Raw genomic sequence first — 18,826 nt, 5'->3', positions numbered from 1 at the left:
AATTACAAACGGGCTCACATTTGCAGCTTACATTGTATTTCTGTTGGACAGTGACGTTCTAGAGGGTGAATCAGAAAATGTATAAACACACGTGCAGTATGTCAGGTGGGGCAGTACTGGAGCTGAGATGAGACAGAAATGAGAGTGTGAATGAACAGGTGGAAGTGAACCTGGGAATCTGGGGATAGCATAGAGGCCAGTGTGGCCAGAGCAGGGGAGGGAGACATGCAGGAGAGGAGAGCCAGAGGTGCAGTTTAGAGAGATTATTGGGGAATGGCCATTTGGGAAAGAAGTTTGGCATAACTGCTTAAACTGAAGGATATTCATTCTCTCATAGCCATGATTTGGCAAGCTGACTCCCAGAAATAAACCATAGAGCAGTAGGCCTCAAAATCTTTAGTCTCAGAACCACATTACACTCTTAAAATTACCGAGTCCTCAAGAGAGATTTACGTGAGTTGTATCTATGGATGTTTATGACATTAGAGATTAAGACAGGAAATTTTCAACTATTTGCTTATTAAAAACAAACAACATAACAGTAGAACTGCCCTACAAGAGATGCTAAAAGGAGTCTTTCAGGCTAAAATGACAGGACACGAGGCAGTAACTGGACACCATAATTAGAAATAATACTAGGATAAGTTACTTTATTTGTAGATATAAAAGCCAGCATTGTTGTACTTTTGGTTTGGTTTGCAACTTCTCTTTTTCTATGTGATTATTTAAAAGACAAATGCATAAAACAACAATTATAAATCTATGTTAATAGTCATACAATGTATAAAGCCTAATTTTAACAATGTAATACAAAAACAATATAGAGGGGGTGGAACAGATGCAGAGTGCTTGTGAACTACTGAAACTAAGCCGTATTATTCATACTAGCTTGTTACACATCTAAGATGTTAATTATAATTTCTTAGCCACTGAGAAGGTAGTTTAAAAATACACAAAGAAGGGAATCAAAGTGGTACACTATGAAAAATCAACTAAATACCAAAAAAGAGACAGAAACGTAGGAATTGAACAAAAACCACATAAAATGTACAGAGAACAAACATCACAAGTAAACCCTTCTTTATCAGTGATCACATCCAATATAAATGGGTTAAACTTTCCTATTAAAAGACATATTGGCAGATTGAATTTCTAAAAATCCCATAAAATCTATCTCTATGTTGCTTGCAAGAGTCAGTTTAGATGTAAGGACACAAAGAGGCTGTAAGCAAAAGGGTGGAAAAAGACATGCCACCCAAATAGTAACCAAAGGGGAGATGGGTGGCTGTATTATTGCAAAACAAAATGGTCTTAAATCAAAACAGATTAAAACAGGTTACAGAAAAGGAAACGTGTTGATAAAAGGCACAGTAGAGCAGGAGGCTGTAACGGTTACACACACCCGACCCCAAGCCCAGAACGCATGACCAAAGCCGGCGGGACCGTGCGGAGAAGTGGGCAGCGCGGCAGCGGCAGCTGGAGGCGGCAGCTCTCCACGTTCCATAGGGGGCAGAACAAGCAGACGGGCGGGGAAAGAAATGCAGACGTGAGCGATGCTGTGAACCAAGCTGACCTAACGGACCGAGGGAACCGTCCCCCCAGCAGCGCTGCACACACGGTCTCAGTGCAGTGGAGCGTCCAGCACTGACCGCGGGCAGCCAGAGTAAGTCCTGAGGTGTTGTAAGGGACCAAGATTATAGGAAGGATCTTTTCCAGTCACAGTGGAATGTAACTAAGAGGAATAAGAGAGGGAAAACAGAAAAAAATCACAGATAACATGGAAACTGAACAACATACTGTGATGGTTAATTTTGTGCCAACTTGATGGGACCACAGGCTATCTAAACATTAGGCAAACGTTACTCTGGGCGTGTGTCTGAGGTGTCTCTGAGTAAGGTTAACATTTGAACAGACTGAGTAAAGCACACCACCCTCTCCAACTTGGGTGGGCCTCAGCCAATCAATTGACGACTTGAACAAAAAGCTTATTAAGAGGAAACTCCTGCCTGGTTACTGGGCTGGCACATTGGTCTTTCCAGCCTTTGGGCTCCAACTGAAACATCAGCTGTTCCTGGGTCTTGGACTGGGATTTACAACATCAGCTCTCCTGGTTCTTAGACCTTTGGACTTGAACTACAACTACGCATGGGTGCTCCTAGGTGTCCAACTTGTATATACATAAATACAAAATGTGCTCAGTATTTCTTCTACTTTCTTGAATATATGGGATATTAAGTTCAAGTTTTAATAAGCTTGTCTACAAATTCAATCGTCTGTTATTCTATTGTTTGACTTTTTTTCCTTATTAGACATCATATTTTTCTGCTTCTTTGCATGATTGGTAATTTTTTTAAAGCGTACTACTTTATTGAAGTATAGTTGATACACAGTATTACATTGGTTTCAAGTATACAACACAGTGGTTCAACAGTTACCCTTATTATTAAATCCTCACCCCTACTAGTGTGGTTACTACCTGTCAGCATAGGAAGAAAGATGTTACAGAATGACTGGTAATTTTGAATTGGATGCCAAACATTGCAAATTTTACCTTTCTGGGTGCCAATACTAACTATTGTATTCTTGTAAACATTCTTGACCTTTGTTTTGGGGTACATTTAAATGTTCTTATCATTTTGATGCTTGATCTTAAGCTTTACTAAGTTGGATCAGAGCAAATCGTCATCTAGGTGAGTTTTTAATCCACAACTGGAGCAGTACCCGCCCAAGAACTCTATGCCGTGTCCCACAGGTTCGATTTTTATTATGGCTGCTGAGAACACAAGCTATTTTTGGTTCTGAGTAGATCTGGCAACTTACCATTTCTCCCCCTTCGGGAAGTCCTTTCTTTGTCGCTGGTGGTTTCCTCACATGCACGTTCTCACTAAGCTGCAGCCGCAGGGGAGGAGGCCCCTGGAGAGCTCGAGGCCGGCCTGTGCAGCGCCCCATGCCAGCCTCAGCCATCCCGGTCCCTCCCAGTGCCCGGGCCTGTCTCTCCACCTCAGGGAGTCTGACAGATGCCCCCTCACGGCCCTGGGAAACTCCGTCCAGACAGGAGGCTGGGCCAAGCGCAGAGCTGGTTCTGTTCCCCCTCACGTCATGTGTCTCAGAGTCACTCCCGTGCTGCCTGACACGAACGCCTGAAAAACCCTCTCCCGGGCGTTCCACCTTCGCTGGAAGTTCCCGAAGTTGAATGACTGTCCACTTGGGATATATTTTGGAGCACCTGCTGCACCCAGCTGGGTGATGGGGACAGAACGACAGACTAAGCTCCCACCCCTCAGGGCCCAGTGAGGGACAGGATACAGGGACAATTACCACAGAATCGGAAGAACCTCTGACTTTGTCCAGATCAAAGAAGCACTCATTGAAATGTCAAATTCTAAACCAAGCTCAAAGGTGGAGAGGGGACAGACGCCTGTGGGCAGGCTGGAAGGTGGGAGGGAGGCAGTGGGGGTGAGGGGCCAGCGCTGGGGAGGGCACAGTTCTGAGTAGCCTGTGAGCAGTGGCCATTCATGCTCTGAACCTATGGATTTAACCCAGCTTTTGGATTTGACTCTGAGGCAGAGGGATTCCATGAGGGTCTCACAGTGGAAAGGCCATCTTGCCGCGGAGTGGGTCACGGGGTGAAGGGGCTGGAGGGGAGGTGGCCATTCCCCACACAGGGGGTGAGATTCATCTGCCACAAGGGGCCACACAGGGCTGCTGGGACTATGCTCCCGGAGAAGGCACAGCTCACCAAGTGATCACTGTGTGGAGGGTTCCGATGTGTGAGGTGGGCACCAAGAGGCCTTGCTCCCGGCTCTACTCCACACCGCCTCCTTGGCCTGCGAAGTCCCGGGACTCCTGCTGGCCTCGGCTTTAGTGTCTCCGAAAGAGACTTAACTGACAAGCTCTGAGGCGCTGTTTCCACAAGCACCTGGAGGGATGGTCAATATTTTTTGCCTTTTTTTTCTTTTAAAATGTTTACTGAGGTACAATAAATTTAGGTGCAGTAAATGCACAAATCTTAAGGACTCAGTTTAATGGTTTCTGATAAATGTCTAGACAGATGTAACTAGACCACTATCAAGTCATGAACCCTTTCGTCACCCCAAAACATGTCCTCTGCTTCTTCACAGTCAATCCCCAACTCCACCTCTGGCCCTAGGAGAACTGTTCTTTCTGATTTATACTGCTACAGATTAGCTTTGACTTTTCTAGAATTCCATGTAAGTGGAGTAATGCAGTAAGTGCTCTGCTGGCTGTGACTCTGGCCTAACAGTGCGTGTGCAATCTGGCAGCAGTGCTGTGTTTATTAGTTCATTCCTTTTCCTTTCCAAATGTGGTAAAAAATACATAAAATTTATCACTTTACTCTTAAGTGTATAATCCAGTGTTAAGTACATTCACAGTAACATCACCGTTCCCAGAAATTTTTCATCATGGTGAACAGAAACTCCATATCTGTGGAACAGTAACTATTCCGGCTTACCCTTGAGCCCCTCACCACCTCTATTCTACTTCCTGTCTCAGCAAGGTGCCTATTCTAGATACTTTAAATGGAATCATAGAGTATTTATCCTTTTATCACTTAGCATATTTACAATGAAGCACGCACCAGAATTTCATTCATTTTCAAGGCAGAATAATTACTTTGTGTATAGACCACATTTTGCTTACCCATTCATCTGTTGCTGGGTTTTTGGATTGTTCATCTCTTTCTACTTTGGGTAGTATTCCATTGTGTAGATATAGTACAGTTCGTTTACATGTTCATCTGGACATTTGGATTAGTTCCAATTTTTGGCTGTTATGAATCAAGTCTTGGACCTATGCTTTCGCTTCTCCTGGGCACATAGGAGTACAATGGCTGGATCACGTTGTAGGCAAAAATTAGCCTTTAAAGAAATGCCAAACAGTTTTCCACAGTGGCTGTAAATTACCATTGGATGAGGGTTCCAGGCACGCACATCCCTGCGGGTCGTTAGCGGGTGTGCGCGAACTCTCACTGGCACTTCCCTGATGGGCTGCCCCGTAAGCATCCTTCCAAGGGCTACTGGCTGTTGATCTTCGCATTATCTGCCCGAATCTTTTGCTCCTTAAAAAAAGAGGCTCCCATCTACGTCCGCACTTAACGCAGGCCGACGCCCCGGCGTCCCACGTGGAGGCGGAGCCGCGAAGCAGAGAGCCAGGTTCGGACGCGTGGACGCGGAGCACAGCCCGCTTCCGGAGCCGGGGGCCTGCGCCGATTGGCTGGCGCGGCGCTTCCGCGGGCGCTTCCGGCTCCCGGCCGGCCGTGTGCCTGTTACTGGCTGGGCCGGCGGAGCGCTGGGCGTCGCGGGAGTTGTGGTTCCGGGGCTCGGCCGCGGCGCCGGGAGGTGCCGGGACCCGCGGCTGCAGGCGCCAGCCCTCGTTGCGGCCGCTGGCACCATGTCCCGAGTGTTGGTGCCCTGCCACGTGAAAGGCACCGTGGCCCTGCAGGTGGGCGACGTGCGGACCTCCCAGGGCCGGCCTGGCGTGCTGGTCCTCGATGTCACCTTCCCCAGCGTCGCGCCCTTCGAGGTGAGCCAGCCCCGTGGGCGCGACCGCGGCCCCTGGGCGGGGCTGACTGGGGAAGGCGGGCGCGGCCCAGGCGTTCCGTCTTTTAGCAACGGCATCTGTTGTGCGCTTGTGCTTGTGACTCAAGACCCTTTATCCCTTCCATGAACTGTACTTCCTAGAACAGCATCCTGGCCTGTGCTCGGCTGCATCCATCCCCCATGGCCGGGGCAGCGCAGGCACAGCCCGGACAGTAGGCTAGGGGCTGGAGATACACTTGGGAACCAAACAGATGAGAAGTCATTCTGTCCCTGGCCACTGTCTGGGATCATTACACAATGAGGTTTCCCCAGACTTGCCACCGCCCAATCCTATAGCCCCTGCTGGAGGTCGGGCTCAGCTCATCCTGATTAGCATCTTCGCAGTGGCTCCAGTTTCCCATCCCCAGTTGCCCGTCCATATCTGGTGGCAGAGTGACTCTACAGGACCTCAGCACAGAGGACACGGTCCACTTCCTAACGTCCTGGCACACAGGGCCAGTCTGCCCTGTCGTCCTCTCCACCCCTCGCTTTGTCCTGTACTGTGTGGCTCTTCTCCGAGCTGCTCCTTACTGTAAGCTGGGAATTGTCCTTAGAGGGCGCAATCCTGGAAGTCCTGATTCAGTTGGTCTGGAGTGGAGCCTCCACACCTGTATTATAACAAGACAAAAACAAACTTCCTTGGTGATTCTGATGAGTGTTGGGTGGACTGCTGTGGCCAGGCCAAATCCCTCACTGTCCTGGGGTGTGCCAGGTTCTCCCAGCCTCTGGTCCTCTCTTGTCTGTGCTACTTTTACATTCTGTGCTTTTGCCAGTCCACCTGGTGGACTCTTCCTCCTTCAGGCCTCATCTGTACGTTTTCTGCTTCTTTCAGAGTTAGGGCTCTGACTGCTGCAGCGTCATGGACATGTGGCAGGATCTGCAGCCTTGCATGAACTGTTTTTATTTAGATTGTGAGCTCTTCTAGGACAATAAAATTGTCTTTAGGCCCCAGAGGATGCTTGGAATGGTAGTTGGAAGAAGAGTACATTTCCAAGTGGAGGAGCAATTGGAACCTTTGAGCCTCTCAGGCCCTGGGTCTGGGTCTTATTTGTCTTGGGGGATGTGTGCACTCTAGTTGCAGGAGATCATGTTTAAGAATTACTACACAGCCTTTTTGAGCATCCGTGTTCGCCAGCACAGCTCCATGCATACCCCGGCCAAATGGGTGACCTGCCTGCGGGACTACCGCCTGATGCCCGACCCGCACAGGGAGGAGGGGGCCCAGGAGCACGTGTCGCTGTTCAAGCACCAGGTCAGCTGGGGCTCAGCTGGCCAGGGCAGCCCAGATGGGGGCTCACAGGGGGTCTGGGGATTGGGCCCAGATACCAGTGGGAAGAGGGGCAAGGCTGGCCTGGGCCGTGTCTCTTTGGCAAGTACCTTAGAGAGATTACTGCTCTGTCCTCCCCCAAAGCCTGGGGAGGCAGCATCTTGGCTCATTGCTGGCTGGGAGGCTCGTGGGCAGTGAGTGGGGCCTTGCTGCATCCCTGTGTGTGTGTATTTCTCAGATGCTGTGTGACATGGCCAGAGTACAGGAGCTGCGCCTGATTCTGCGGCAGCCGTCGCCACTATGGCTGTCTTTCACAGTGGAGGAACTCCAGATTTACCAGCAGGGACCCAAGGTCAGTAACGAGCTCAGACCTGCTGTCTGGTCTTTCCCCAGGAGGCTCCTAGCTATGCTAGGAGAACTGGGGGTGGAGTAGGAACAGGTGGGTAAGATGGGGACACTTCATGGAAGTTAGCCAGGTGGGGATGCTGGAAGCTCATGATGAGAGGTGAGGCTGTGTCCCCAGGTCTTGTGACTTTGGTGGTGACCTGCAGCTGTCAGATGGGGTGTTCAGGTGCTGGGAGAGACCTCTGTTCCTTGTGTTCCTGAGGTGTGTTTCTGCTAACAGAAGAGCTTAGGTAGTCTGATAGCCCGTTGCACCCCTGAACCGGGTTTTCCGAGTGTCTGAGGCTCAGAGGTCTTTCTGGTTCTGAGACCTTGGAATCTGGTCCCGGGGCCCTCCCGCCCTGTCTCCTCAGGGCAGTGTGCCTTCGCTTTGCAGAGCCCCTCCGTGACCTTCCCCCAGTGGCTTTCCCACCCAGCGCCTTGTGAGCAGCCTGCTCGCCTTGAGGTAAGCCTTCAGCCTTCTCCTGTCCAGCACTGGCCACGGTGGGCCCCTTTCTGTATGACTCAGGACTGAACCCCGGGCCCTTGGTTCACTCTGTCATCTTCCTCCCGGGTGCGCCACAGCATTTGAGGCATCTGCGTGGGGTTGGCCCGCCTCCTGGTTCACAAGTCACATGGGGATGCTACTGGTCTCAGCTGGGGGGCCCCTTAGCCCAGCGTGGCCTCTCCGGAGCTCTAAGGGAGGGGGCTGCTAGGGAGAGACCCATGGCCACTGACCCCTCCTTCTGGAGCAGGGTCTCCCAGACCCCAACAGGGTATCCTCCGAGGTGCAGCAGATGTGGGCGCTGACGGAGATGATCCGGGCCAGCCACACCTCCACGAGGATCGGCCGCTTTGATGTGAGTGGTCACTCCCCTCTGCTTGGCTCTTGTTGCCCTGAGTGGGTCAGATCTCACGGTCTCTTCTCTTGCAGGTGGATGGCTGTTACGACCTGAACTTGCTCTCCTACACCTGAGCCATGGCTGGTAGAAGGAAGTTGGCCTTCGGTGCCCACCCAGGCCTTGTTTGGGCCACCAGAGGCCGAAGTGCTTTCCCTGTGCATTCCGAGTATTGTCTGCTTGCCCATTCTGTCTGGGCCACATTCACAGATTCAGGATTCTTGGGGGCTCACAGTGTTGCTTCAGCATGAGATCCCAGCTGGGGTGCATTCTGTCCTTACTCTGACTGCCAGTCCGAAACCACTTCTTTTCCTACCCTAAAGACACTCCAATTCTACTGAGAGTCCCGGGTGCCCTCTGCGCCTCCTGCCAATGAGCATACTCCTCTGTCTTCTGCTTGCCCTCCTGCCTCCCCGGGTGCAGTGGGCTGAGTGACCCGGGGACTGGCTTTATCTGGCCTTGGAAGGCTGCAGCACCTGGGCACTCACACTTTGGAGGCGCGAGGCGGGTAGCAGGAGCCCCAGTTCTTCTGCGCCCCCTAGTGGTCTTTCCCTTAGCTTTATGCCCGCTGAAAGAAGTTCCCTCCCTCCAAACTCTTCCGCTGCCTGCCTAGGGAGCAGAGCTGTGAATTGGGGCAGCCGCGGTCCCTTGGTCCCTGGGGTGGCCCCTGGATGGTGTCCAGATGGTGTGTTCGGCCGGCCTGGGCAGGTGCCTCTGCTGAGGCCAGGGCTTAGAATGAGTCCTGTGACCTGTTTGTCATCTGACAGCCCAGAGCAGACCTTCCTCCCTTGTCCCAGCCAGCCCCCTTCCAGGTCGTGTTCAGTGTGACGGGGGCTCACCCTGGCAGGAGCCGGTCCAGGGCAGGAGTCTGGCTGGCGTCTTGTCCTCTGTGGCCCAGGCCAGTCGCTCTATAAGGCAGGTTGTTCTTCCTTCTGAGAGAATCCTGCTTTTTGTTTTCTCGGGGCTTTGCCCCTGGGGGCTCTTACGAGGCGGTACTGCAACTTGTGTCAGACCTGGTATCTGTGTGGCTCAGTGGCTTTGTAGGGGAAGGTCAGCACCTGCTTCTGTCTCACCTTGTCAGAGCTCTTGCACCTGCTGTCTCTGCCTGCTGGGTCACTTACCTAGCTCCATTCAGCCTTTGCTAAAAGGGTATTGACCACAGTCATGTGCTCAGGGAGTGGGCAACCCCTGGGGTAGCAGGGACCACGCTTCATTCATGGCTGTGTCCCCAGCACTCAGCTGAGGGCCTCGTGTGCAGCAAGATCAATAAAACTTGTGAAATGCAGGAGTGTGCTGGCTGCCTGTGTCTGCCCAGGGGGAGCTGGAGACCCTCACAGGAGGCCAGGTTTCTGTTGTGCTCTGCCTGCCAGCTGGCACCACCCTCCTGCGTCCATCGCCCCTCATTTGACCTTAAACTTCTGAAGGCATGAATGCGAGATTCAGACCTTTTAGCCTTTTGCAGAACTTCGACCCTTTGGAGGCAGGGCAGTCCGCAGAGGGAGGTCCAGCCCCCAGCTATGATTCTGAGTAGCCTAACAGGCTGGGACAGCCCAGTCTGCCCGTCTGCCACAAGTGCCTGGGGCTGATTCCCTGCATTTGGAGTCCTGCAGTCTCTGCTGTAAAGCCCCGCCTGCCCTAGGGGCTGCCTGCCCTCTTCTGATCTCCCTGTGGGAGAGGGGTCGGCCGGAGCAGGGCCTGGACTACATTTCCCAACGTGCTTGGTGGAGTGGCGGCTTCTGTGCGCCGGCTGCGCCCGTTGAGGGCAACAATGCAGTGGGCGATGAGCACGGTAGCCCGTCTGGCCTTGCGGCAGCCGGCACTCCCTTCCCTGAGCCGTCCGCTTGGTTGCACACAGGTGGGATAGAGGGTTCTGGGGGATGGTGCACCAGCTTCGAGGGGGCCGAGGGAGGGAGGGGGCTGGGGCCTTGGTAGCACCAGCCTGGCTGCCTGCAGGACGTGCCCCGCAGGACACCACTCTATGACTTCCATCTGGCCCACGGCGGGAAGATGGTGGCGTTCGCCGGCTGGAGTCTGCCAGTCCAGTACCGGGACCGCCACGTTGAGTCACACCTGCACACACGCCAGCACTGCTCGCTCTTTGACGTGTCCCACATGCTGCAGGTGAGCTGGGGCGGCACGCCGGCCGCCAGACCAAGGCTTTTCTGTTCACAGTGGTGCGGCCCTGGGCTGTCTGCTGAGAGCTGGGCTCCAAGGGTCGCCCTTCCAGAAGGTTTCAGACTGTGGCCACCGGGACCATTAATTCAGGGTCTGATCCTTTCCTGTCTCCCCAGCCTGTGAAAATTTAGTGGCATTCCCTCTGTCCTGGCTATCAGTTTGGCAAAGTGGGTATTTCAGGAAGGTGCTGGGTCCTCTCAGGCTCCTGAAACCGCGCCCCCACCCCAACCCCGCACCCATTCATTCCCTGCGATATTGGCAGATGTGGAGGAATCAGAAGGTGGGGCCCCTCCCATCTGCAGAACCACAAACCTGGTCTTGCGCTTGGACTGTGCGGGACTGTGCCGTGGGTGGTGGGGAGGTTGCAGGGGTCCTCCCGACTGAAGCTCTCGCAGCGGCCTGCGGCTTTGGATCTCTTTCCCAGACCAAGATATTTGGTCGCGACCGAGTGAAGCTGATGGAGAGTCTAGTGGTTGGAGATATTGCAGAGCTAAGGCCAGACCAGGTGGGCCCCTCTTCTACTTCCGCTCAGTGGGTGTTCATCCCTGCTCCGTGCTTGGGGGGCAGAGCCATCAATCAGACACAGGCCTGCAGTCCTGGTGGATGGAGTGCCCGAGCCACGTCCTCACCCAGCCATCTGCAGAGAAGGGCCTGTCCCATCCTCACTGCACCAGGTGGGAGGTCAGAAACTCAGTTCATGCCCTGCTTTGTGACCATCTATGCTGCTGAAACCCTTGCAATTGAAAGTATAGTCCCTAAATCAGCAGCCTCCTCACCGTCTAGGAGCTAGTTAGAAATACACTTCTGGGCTTTGCCCCAGACCTGCTGAATCAGAGCCTGCACTTTAACAAGACCCCCAGGTGATTTAGGTGGCCTCTGAACCCCAGGCTCTGTCTGTTGGGTGGGGAGGCTGAGGCCACCCTCACAGTATTTTGTGGGTATTGCTGTAGAGCCTGTGGGATCATCAAGATGGCCTTGGAAGCTTCTGTCCTTGGGGCACTGGCTGAGTTGCCCAGGTCTGGGTAGGACGGGAGTGCAGAGGCCCCCCACCAGATCAGGGAGGTCCCCCGAGGTGGGGAAGGGGTGAAAACATTCTCAGTTGTAAGGGTCAAACCCCTGGGCTTGGGCAGGGACCCGGGCTGACCCAGCCCTGCCCCTTGCACATGCCTGTCCATGAGTTTGTGTGGCTGAGTGGGGCTGGACTGTGTCTGAGTCACTTGACCTTGGTCTGTGGGACCTGGAGGCGAAGATGCTCCACTTTGGTGCTAGGGGGTGCTGTCGCTATTTACCAATGAGGCCGGAGGCATCTTAGATGACTTGATTGTGACCAACACCTCTGAGGGGCACCTGTACGTGGTGTCCAACGCTGGCTGCCGGGACAAGGACTTGGCCCTCATGCAGGTACGCCCCTGTGCTCCAGGCCCCCCATCTCCTGGTTCACAGGGCAGCACCCCCGTTGCCTAGCACAGACTGGGCACACTTCCTGGGCATGGGAGAGTGGGGAGGGTGGGGAGGTGAAGCCGAGCCTGGCCCAAGTGAGCCTCTTGGCGAGGGTGCAGGGCTGGGATCTGGCGTTAGAGCTGGCGGACCTGGGCTTGGTCACCCTACTGTTTAGTAGTTAGGCGACCTTGCCAGATGGGAATAGCCCACTCTGCCCAGCTCTGCAGCACCCAGCCCCTGCTAGGTGCTTGGTGAGTGGTCCTAGAAGCTGATGTGGTGTTTCTTTCAGGACAAGATCCAGGAGCTTCAGAACATGGGCCATGACGTGGGCCTGGAGGTGGTAGATAATGCTCTGCTAGCCCTGCAAGGTGAGTGGGCCAGGCTGGGGCTGGAGCTGACTCGCCTTCCTGGCTTCTTTGACTGCTTGGCACAAAGGCCATACCAGGAGGAAGGTGTGGATGCTGTGGTGTTTGGGTGCTGTAACTATGAATTCTAAATTCTCCCTTCACCCGCCACAAGGCTCCATGAGCTGTAGGCAAGAGCATCTTCCAGCATCTGCAGAGTAGGACTTGCTCAGGGCTTGTTCTGGTCCCCGAGTAAGGGCTGTGGTCTGGCTTTGAGGGGCACTGGGACCTGGACATATGGTCACTGGCTCCCTGGGCCCAGGCCCCACTGCAGCCCAGGTACTTCAGGCTGGCGTGGCAGGCGACCTGAGGAAACTCCCCTTCATGGCCAGCGCTGTGATGGAGGTGTTCGGTGTGTCTGGCTGCCGCGTGACCCGCTGTGGCTACACAGGAGAGGATGGCGTGGAGGTATGTTGAGAAGTGGGTGCGGGGCAGTGCAGGGCACAGGGCTCTGGGGCCAGCTGCCTCCGCTTTCTTGTGTCCCATGCAGATCTCTGTGCCGGCAGCAGAGGCAGTCAGCCTGGCCACAGCTCTGCTGGAAAACCCGGAGGTAAAGCTGGCAGGGCTGGCGGCCCGGGACAGCCTGCGCCTGGAGGCGGGTCTCTGCTTGTATGGGAGTGACATCGGTGAACACACGACGCCTGTGGAAGGCAGCCTCAGCTGGACGCTGGGTAAACTGGTTGAGCACTCGGAGGGGGTCCTGAGGTCCGGAGCGGCCCTTTATGAGACCAGCCAGCCCGTGACAGCTCCCAAGTGTGTGACTCAGCCTCTCCGAGCCTCCATTTCCTGAAGGTGCCACTGTGGCTTTGCCCACGGGGTGCTGAGGGCCCTGAGCAGGCTGAGTGGGCAGCACAGCCTCCATGACCAGAGGGCAAGTGGCCCATGGGTGGCTGACTGCCTCGAGGGCAGGAAGGGGACTGTGGTGCTGTGCGGGTATGCCTTGGGGTCCTTGTTGCTGGGGCCTCCCATGGCCAGGGTTACCGGGACCAAGAGCCAGTCTGGCATGTTGTGCTCCAGGGAAGCGCCGCCGAGCCGCCATGGACTTCCCTGGAGCTGCGGTCATCGTTCACCAGCTGAAGGGCACGGTGCCACGAAGGCGTGTGGGCCTGGTGTGTGAGGGGGCTCCTGTGCGGGCACGCAGCCCCATCCTGAGCACGGAGGGTGCCGTGATTGGTAGGTGGAGGGGACAGCCTGGCCTTCTGGGACACAGGGCTGGTGGGCGGGCCTGACGCACAGCCTCTGCTGCACAGGTGCTGTGACCAGTGGCTGCCCCTCGCCCTGTCTGAAGAAGAATGTGGCGATGGGATATGTGCCCCGTGAATATAGTCAGCCAGGCACCCCGCTGCTGGTGGAGGTGCGGCGAAAGCAGCAGATAGCTGTGGTCAGCAAGATGCCCTTTGTGCCCACCAACTATTACACCCTCAAGGGAGGACACCTTGGGTAGTGGTCTCAGGAGCCTTGCCCTGGGGGGCTTTCTTCAAGGGGTGAGTCGGGAAGCCGAGGCAGAACACAGTGGCTGGGGCTGGCTCTGGGGGTCCGGCTGACCCACTCCCCCTCAACCTCTGTCACTGCAGCTTCAGGTCCCTGTTTGTGAGCTATGGGCTGGCTCACTCAGTGTCCTGCTCCAGCCACTCTGACCTGCTGGAGGGCCGAGGGAAGCGCCAGGCCTGGCGGCTCCTCTCCCTTCCCCTCTGCCAGGTGCTGGCTGTGGAGAGAAGGCTCCCCTTTAGGGGAGGGTAAACCCTGCCCAACCTACCTCACCACAATTCCTCATACTGCCAAGGGTTTTTACCCTGAGCAGTGCCAACTATGCCAACTACCTGTTCCAGTTTATTTTCCACAAATGTAGCCTACTGCCTCTCACTGGGCAGGATGGATTCTGACTTGCAGAGGGCAGGCCCAGCACAGTCACTGTCCCTGTAGGTGAACTTGGGCATGGCTGAGGGGTACAGATTCACTTTTCCACATTCTGAGTGGGACCAGCCTGCTGCCCACCAGCAGGCCGACCATGCCAGGCTTGGCAACTGTTTGCAGCCCCAAGGCTGTCGTGTTTGCAGGGCAGCTTGGCCTCTTCCAGGACTTGCCGTATGCTGGCTGACCTTTGCCCCTGGGCCCATTTCTGGATTCCACTGACTCCTAAACATTAAATGGGTTTCCTTCCTTCTTGCTCACCAGAGGCTCTTCATTATCTTTGTCCACAAGGTTCCCAGGGAGCCCACCCGACACCTGCCTTGATGGCCTCTGAACAGGCTTGAAGGGGCTCTTCTGGAGAGGGGCAGGTCTGTAAGAACTAATGGGCCTCGTGCCCTTGTGGGGAGCTGGCGTCACCCCTCCATCCCAGCAAGTCGTCGGATTCTGGGTACGCAGGGGCAGTGGTCCCTGGGGTTTCCCTCTGGTTTCTCCTGTGCACACACACCCTTGTCCTGTGAATGATCACACGGCTGGTGCACTTGGACATTTAATGAGCCACATCCTTAGTTGAGCCTGGAGCAAAACAGGAGACCTGTTTCTGTGTGGTGGCGTCAGTGGGTAGGCCTGGGGCTGCAGAGCCATCATCCTGCCAGCCAGAAGGTATCTCTGGGGTAGGTACCTGAGCTCGATGGTCCTACCTCCAGTGCACGTCGGCTGCAAGTGCAGCCAAGGCAGGGCTGCTGGGCAGACAGGAGACGTCTAAAGGCGTGGAGGGACTGCCCCCAGGTAGCTGGCAGCCCGGCTGGAGGCGGGTCCAGGGCTGCATTGCTTTCTGGGGGTGGCCTTTGCCACCACACCTTTGGAAGCTCCCCTGGCCCAATGTAGAAGTGGCAGGCCTACTTAGCCTATGGCGCTTCCCTGCTCCCTGCTGAGGGTTCTTGGGGGCTGAGAGGATGCCAGGGGGCAGTTGCTGAGCCTGTGGACTCTTGGGATGAGATGCCTGTGCTTCCAGGACAAGATGGGAAGTGATGAGGCAACAGGCCACGGTAGGGCTGCTCTGCACTGACTGCACAGCACCTCCCTGTGAGGGGCGAGGTGCCAACCCACAACCCCCTGGACACTCAGGTGGTGGGGGTGGGAGGCCACTCCCGGGGCTCAGCCTCTTTCAAGCACCCACACCACAATCTGAGAAGGATCGAGGTTGTGGTGTGAGTTCATTGCTCATTAAGAACAACTCTGTAGCCTGGCTTCAGCCTGTAGAGCTCAGGAGGGGCCAGGGAGGTGGGTCTGGTGCCTCCATGTCTGCATGGTGCCAGCTTCCCCATCTGATACTTGAATGGCTAGCTAAGGAACCAGAGAGCATAAGGCTGTGTCGAGGCAAGGATTCCCTGGCTCTCTGCCAACAGAGCAAAACCAAAGACATTCAGGAAACCCAGGGCTTAGGGGAGGAGACTTCCCATACACATCCCAGAGCTGGTTCAAGGCTTCGTCTCAGAGAGGCGGATCTCTAGGGTCACACCCCAGGGGCTTGGGCAGAGGGACAGGAAGAAACTAAGACAGAAAATGGGCTGTTGGCCTCCCGGCCCCAGAGGCACCTCCTCAGCTGACGGGACCCCTGAGAGGAGAAGCGCGCCTTCTTGCCTTCAGACGCCCAGATCAGGGCGGAGGCAGACGTTACTGGCCCAGTGCCTGGGGTGGCTTCAAGCGAGGCCAAGGGCCCTGGAAGCCCAGCGCTGCAGCACCGGGGTGCTCCCTGCTCCCAGCCGTGGCCCTCCTGCAGCTGTCGCTGGGGTCTGGGCAGCAGCAGAGCCAAGTGAGGGAGCCAGCAGACCTGGTGACGTCCCTGGAGACCCCTCTGCTGCTTTCCCTTATTCTCTATGGGTTTTGAGAGGTTCATTCGCTGCTGTTTCCCTGAAAGTGACAGAGAGAGAAGGAAGAGGGGTTACTTCATGGGCAGCACAGCAGTACTGAGACTGATTCCCCAGCCCCTTCTGGGGCCTGAGCTGGGCTCAGTAAGGCTACACGACCATCTGGGCCTTGCTGCGAGCCGCCACAGCCCACAGCAGGCTGCCACCTTTGGGCCTCCCGCCACCCTGCGGACTTGTTCTTCCTCCTCGTGTTGATGCTCCCACCTTTCCCCAGGTGCCCAAGACAGAAACCTGGGCAGTGGCAGACCTCCTGACTGGCCTCTGTCCTCTCTGTGGGGCCCCTCTATCTACTTGCCATGAATCAGGCAGTTATAAAGGCAAATTAGATCAGGCCATGGCCTTGCTGAGTCCTTTAATAGCCTCCTGAGACCTGAGTAGGGGTTTGTGGGTCCCTCCACACCTCCATGTTTGAGCCCCAGTGTCACAGCCTTGTGTCTCCTATTGTTTGATCTTGCCTCTAGGCCTTCTGTCCATTGTCTGTCTACTACGGCTTACCACCGCCCAGCCTCTGTCTTCAGCTTAGGTAGAAACCTTTGGGAGAAACCTCTGACCTGCACTGCTGCTTTCCCCATTTAAACCTCTGACTCCCGCCTGTGAGCAGGCCCTGGGTTGTCTTGGTTCTCTGGAGCTGGCGTAGCCCCTGCCGTACGGTAGGAGCTGCAAATTAGCTAAATTGATGCCCTGATAAGTGAGTTCATGATTTACAGAGGAAGAGGCTGACCCTGATGAGGTCTGTCAGTGCAGTAAGGACAAGACCTCCTGCCTCTCCAGCTAAGGGGTTTGTAGTGGAATGGAATCCAACAGGCTTGTCACCTCATCTCTGAAACTGCGAAAACAACATCACCCACTCCACAGGTGCTAACCAGCATACTGATCTCCACCTGCAGACCTTGTTGAGCTTGCTGCCAATGCCACTGAGGGGGTAGACTTCTTACCCTGAGAACGCCCATCCCCCATCCCTGTCCCCAGCACAAGATGTTGTCTCCCTGCAAAGCAGGGGGTTACGGTGGGAACAGACTGACTCACCATGACGGGAAATGCGTGGAGCCATCAGGGGTGGATCCATTCTGGCCGCCCAGACCTGGGGGCAGGAACACATCCAGAGCTGCAGCAGGCTGGGGGTGGGGATCTGGGCGGGCATTAGCCCAGGTCGAGTTAGAGAGGCCGGTGGTATTGTTAGGTGGTAAGTGTGGTGGGGGCCTTAAGGGACCAGTTGTCTGATAGGGGTTCAAAGGGACAGTGACATGTGATGGGTGGACTCCGTGGGGGTTGCGGCGTGAAACGGCATGTTGGCATGGGTCAGCGTATGGTGTTAGGTTGTGATGAGGTTCTTAGGGGACCAGTGGTAGTAGTGGCGGCTGTGCGGGGCCCCAGGGTATTGTCCGCCGGGGGCGGCCGTGGCCGGCCCACAGAGGTCGATGGGAAGCCTCACCTGGGCGATGATAAAGCCCGGTCACCGTGCTCCCGTAGAACCCCCACGCCAGCTGGATGCCCAGAAGACTTAACACGAGCCACAGCAGCAGCAGCTTGAAGAGGGTCACGCGCATATCTTGCGCCTCCCACTCCCGCAGGAAGTCGCTGCCCAGGGCGCCCAGCGCGCCCAGCACTGTAGCGGGCAGAGCCTGCAAGGTCTGCCCAGACCAAGGGGCTGCCATAGCCGGCCGGCGCCCCGCCCGTCTGTCCCTGCAGCCCCCCACTGCTCAGGTGTCCGGTGTTCCGGGGCCAGGCCCGCTAGTACGCACGCGTAAACCCGGGCAGGGAGCGCCTGCCTCGCATGCGCGAGGAGTTGGCAGTTTGGGGCGGAGAATTACAACCGCGCACGCGCAGCCAGCCTTACCATGTTTCCTTAAAGGATGAGTGAGTCGAGAGGCATAAAATAGCAACCAGGACTTTTATAGCCCCAGAGTTCCCGTGATGCCCCACGCGGCCGCATTGATTGGTTAAGTGCCTGGCCTGCAGGGCGTGGAAGCGCTCCTGAGCAATCATGGCTGAGCTGGGAGGGCGCGCGCGCGCGCGGGGCCGCGAAGGCCGGCTTGAGCGCGCTGGGCACACGAGGGCGCGCACGTCGCTCCCCGCCCTCCCGCCGCCGCCGCCGCCGCCGCCACCGCCGCCCGCCCGCCCGCGCTCGCTCGCGCTCCCCGCCGGCCGCCCGCCGTCTTCCGTCGGTTCTCTCGGTAGTCCGCCGCCGCCCCCTCAGCCCGCCGCCCGGCTCTGAGCTCGCAACTCGCGGACCGGCGTCCTCGGCGCGGAGAGCCGGACTTGGAGCCGCCGCCTGAGGTGAGCCAGCGGGTTCCCTCCTGGCGCCGCGGCCCGCCCGCCCGGCACTCTTCCGGCCGCCGCCCGCCGCCCGCTGCCGCCGCGGCCGCGCCCCACCTGCTGCTCCGGGCCCGCGAAGGCCCCGGAAGCGGCGGCGGCCTCCGCGCCCCTGCCCCCGCTTGGGTCCGGCGCTCCCCCCGGGCGGCGGGCTGGAAACGGGAGAAACTCCGCGCAACTCCATTTTGGCCTCACCGTTCAGTGCAGCGCGGGTCGCCGTTCCCCGCCCCCCCCCCCCGGGTGGAGTCCCCTTAGGTTTGGGGTAGATGGTCTCATAACGCAGGCTTCTGGGAGATTGTGGAAGTAGGGGACGCTGTTGAAATCCTAGGCTAGGATTCTTCGGTATTGAAAGGAAGGGAATTTCCACTTGAAAAGAACATTTCTCTCGATTTAAATTATGTTGCATCAGGAGAGAGTACTGATTTGCAATTTTGTTTGGTCTACGTTGCCACCTCGATCGGGAACCACCTAAACGTCTGTCCTTGCTTACCGACTGGACCCAGTTACG

The 18,826-nt window shown here is 56.2% G+C and overlaps 4 protein-coding genes and 1 long non-coding RNA gene across 8 annotated transcripts in view; 3 read left to right on the top strand and 2 right to left on the bottom strand.

Annotated features, from left to right (window-relative positions):
- Positions 1-623: 623 nt before the first annotated feature.
- LOC140848292 (uncharacterized) lies at positions 624-5,142 on the bottom strand. The gene is made up of 2 exons (XR_012128860.1): positions 4,663-5,142; positions 624-3,919 (listed from the first exon to the last, which is right to left on the bottom strand). It is a non-coding gene; the product is annotated as an uncharacterized lncRNA (long non-coding RNA).
- A 231-nt stretch (positions 5,143-5,373) lies between these two features.
- Positions 5,374-9,432, top strand: NICN1 (nicolin 1, tubulin polyglutamylase complex subunit). The gene is made up of 6 exons (XM_017639624.3): positions 5,374-5,544; positions 6,676-6,852; positions 7,106-7,219; positions 7,646-7,714; positions 8,004-8,108; positions 8,183-9,432. The coding sequence occupies exons 1-6, from the start codon at positions 5,413-5,415 to the stop codon at positions 8,222-8,224; spliced, it is 639 nt and encodes a 212-aa protein (XP_017495113.1). The 5' UTR covers positions 5,374-5,412; the 3' UTR covers positions 8,225-9,432.
- Positions 9,433-9,560: 128 nt separating this feature from the next.
- Positions 9,561-14,337, top strand: AMT (aminomethyltransferase). Of its 2 annotated transcripts, XM_017639623.3 has the most exons (9): positions 9,561-10,002; positions 10,101-10,268; positions 10,747-10,827; positions 11,592-11,723; positions 12,052-12,130; positions 12,429-12,574; positions 12,657-12,837; positions 13,184-13,339; positions 13,417-14,337. In XM_017639623.3, exons 1-9 carry the CDS (start codon positions 9,916-9,918, stop codon positions 13,608-13,610), a joined length of 1,224 nt encoding a protein of 407 aa, XP_017495112.1. In that variant the 5' UTR covers positions 9,561-9,915; the 3' UTR covers positions 13,611-14,337. The 2 variants fall into 2 exon arrangements, with proteins under 2 accessions (XP_017495112.1, XP_036850085.1); XM_036994190.2 differs by lacking the exon at positions 10,747-10,827.
- Positions 14,338-14,611: 274 nt separating this feature from the next.
- Positions 14,612-17,885, bottom strand: TCTA (T cell leukemia translocation altered). Of its 2 annotated transcripts, none has more exons than XM_017639626.3 (3): positions 17,438-17,885; positions 17,032-17,134; positions 14,612-15,988 (listed from the first exon to the last, which is right to left on the bottom strand). In XM_017639626.3, the coding sequence occupies exons 1-3, from the start codon at positions 17,658-17,660 to the stop codon at positions 15,946-15,948; spliced, it is 369 nt and encodes a 122-aa protein (XP_017495115.1). In that variant the 5' UTR covers positions 17,661-17,885; the 3' UTR covers positions 14,612-15,945. The 2 variants fall into 2 exon arrangements, with proteins under 2 accessions (XP_017495115.1, XP_017495116.1); XM_017639627.3 differs by having other exon boundaries at positions 17,032-17,086; positions 17,438-17,882.
- A 189-nt stretch (positions 17,886-18,074) lies between these two features.
- The window catches only part of RHOA (ras homolog family member A), a 52,921-nt gene continuing 52,169 nt past the window's right edge, over positions 18,075-18,826 (top strand). The window contains exon 1 of one of the 2 annotated variants that reach the window (XM_073230585.1): positions 18,075-18,282. The gene's annotated coding sequence lies outside the window, so the exon portion shown is untranslated. The remainder of the gene's footprint in view (positions 18,283-18,826) is intronic. The other variant, XM_017639632.3, reaches the window with a different exon arrangement.

This window comes from Manis javanica, chromosome 3 (genome assembly GCF_040802235.1).
Source record: "Manis javanica isolate MJ-LG chromosome 3, MJ_LKY, whole genome shotgun sequence".
Lineage (NCBI taxonomy): Eukaryota > Metazoa > Chordata > Mammalia > Pholidota > Manidae > Manis > Manis javanica.
This window is presented reverse-complemented; position numbering and strand designations above follow the sequence as displayed.

Excerpts from the sequence above, each read along its gene's own strand:
- TCTA (XM_017639626.3), bottom strand. The coding sequence starts at position 17,660 with ATGGCAGCCCCTTGGTCTGGGCAGACCTTGCAGGCTCTGCCCGCTACA. Across the intron at positions 17,135-17,437 it reads CGGGCTTTATCATCGCCCAG|ATCCCCACCCCCAGCCTGCT; the intron begins GTGAGGCTTCCC and ends ATGCCCGCCCAG. Across the intron at positions 15,989-17,031 it reads TCCACGCATTTCCCGTCATG|GGAAACAGCAGCGAATGAAC; the intron begins GTGAGTCAGTCT and ends TGTCACTTTCAG.
- AMT (XM_017639623.3), top strand. The coding sequence starts at position 9,916 with ATGCAGTGGGCGATGAGCACGGTAGCCCGTCTGGCCTTGCGGCAGCCG. Across the intron at positions 11,724-12,051 it reads AGGACTTGGCCCTCATGCAG|GACAAGATCCAGGAGCTTCA; the intron begins GTACGCCCCTGT and ends TGTTTCTTTCAG. Across the intron at positions 13,340-13,416 it reads CACGGAGGGTGCCGTGATTG|GTGCTGTGACCAGTGGCTGC; the intron begins GTAGGTGGAGGG and ends TCTGCTGCACAG.
- NICN1 (XM_017639624.3), top strand. The coding sequence starts at position 5,413 with ATGTCCCGAGTGTTGGTGCCCTGCCACGTGAAAGGCACCGTGGCCCTG. Across the intron at positions 7,220-7,645 it reads TTTACCAGCAGGGACCCAAG|AGCCCCTCCGTGACCTTCCC; the intron begins GTCAGTAACGAG and ends TTCGCTTTGCAG. Across the intron at positions 7,715-8,003 it reads AGCAGCCTGCTCGCCTTGAG|GGTCTCCCAGACCCCAACAG; the intron begins GTAAGCCTTCAG and ends CTTCTGGAGCAG.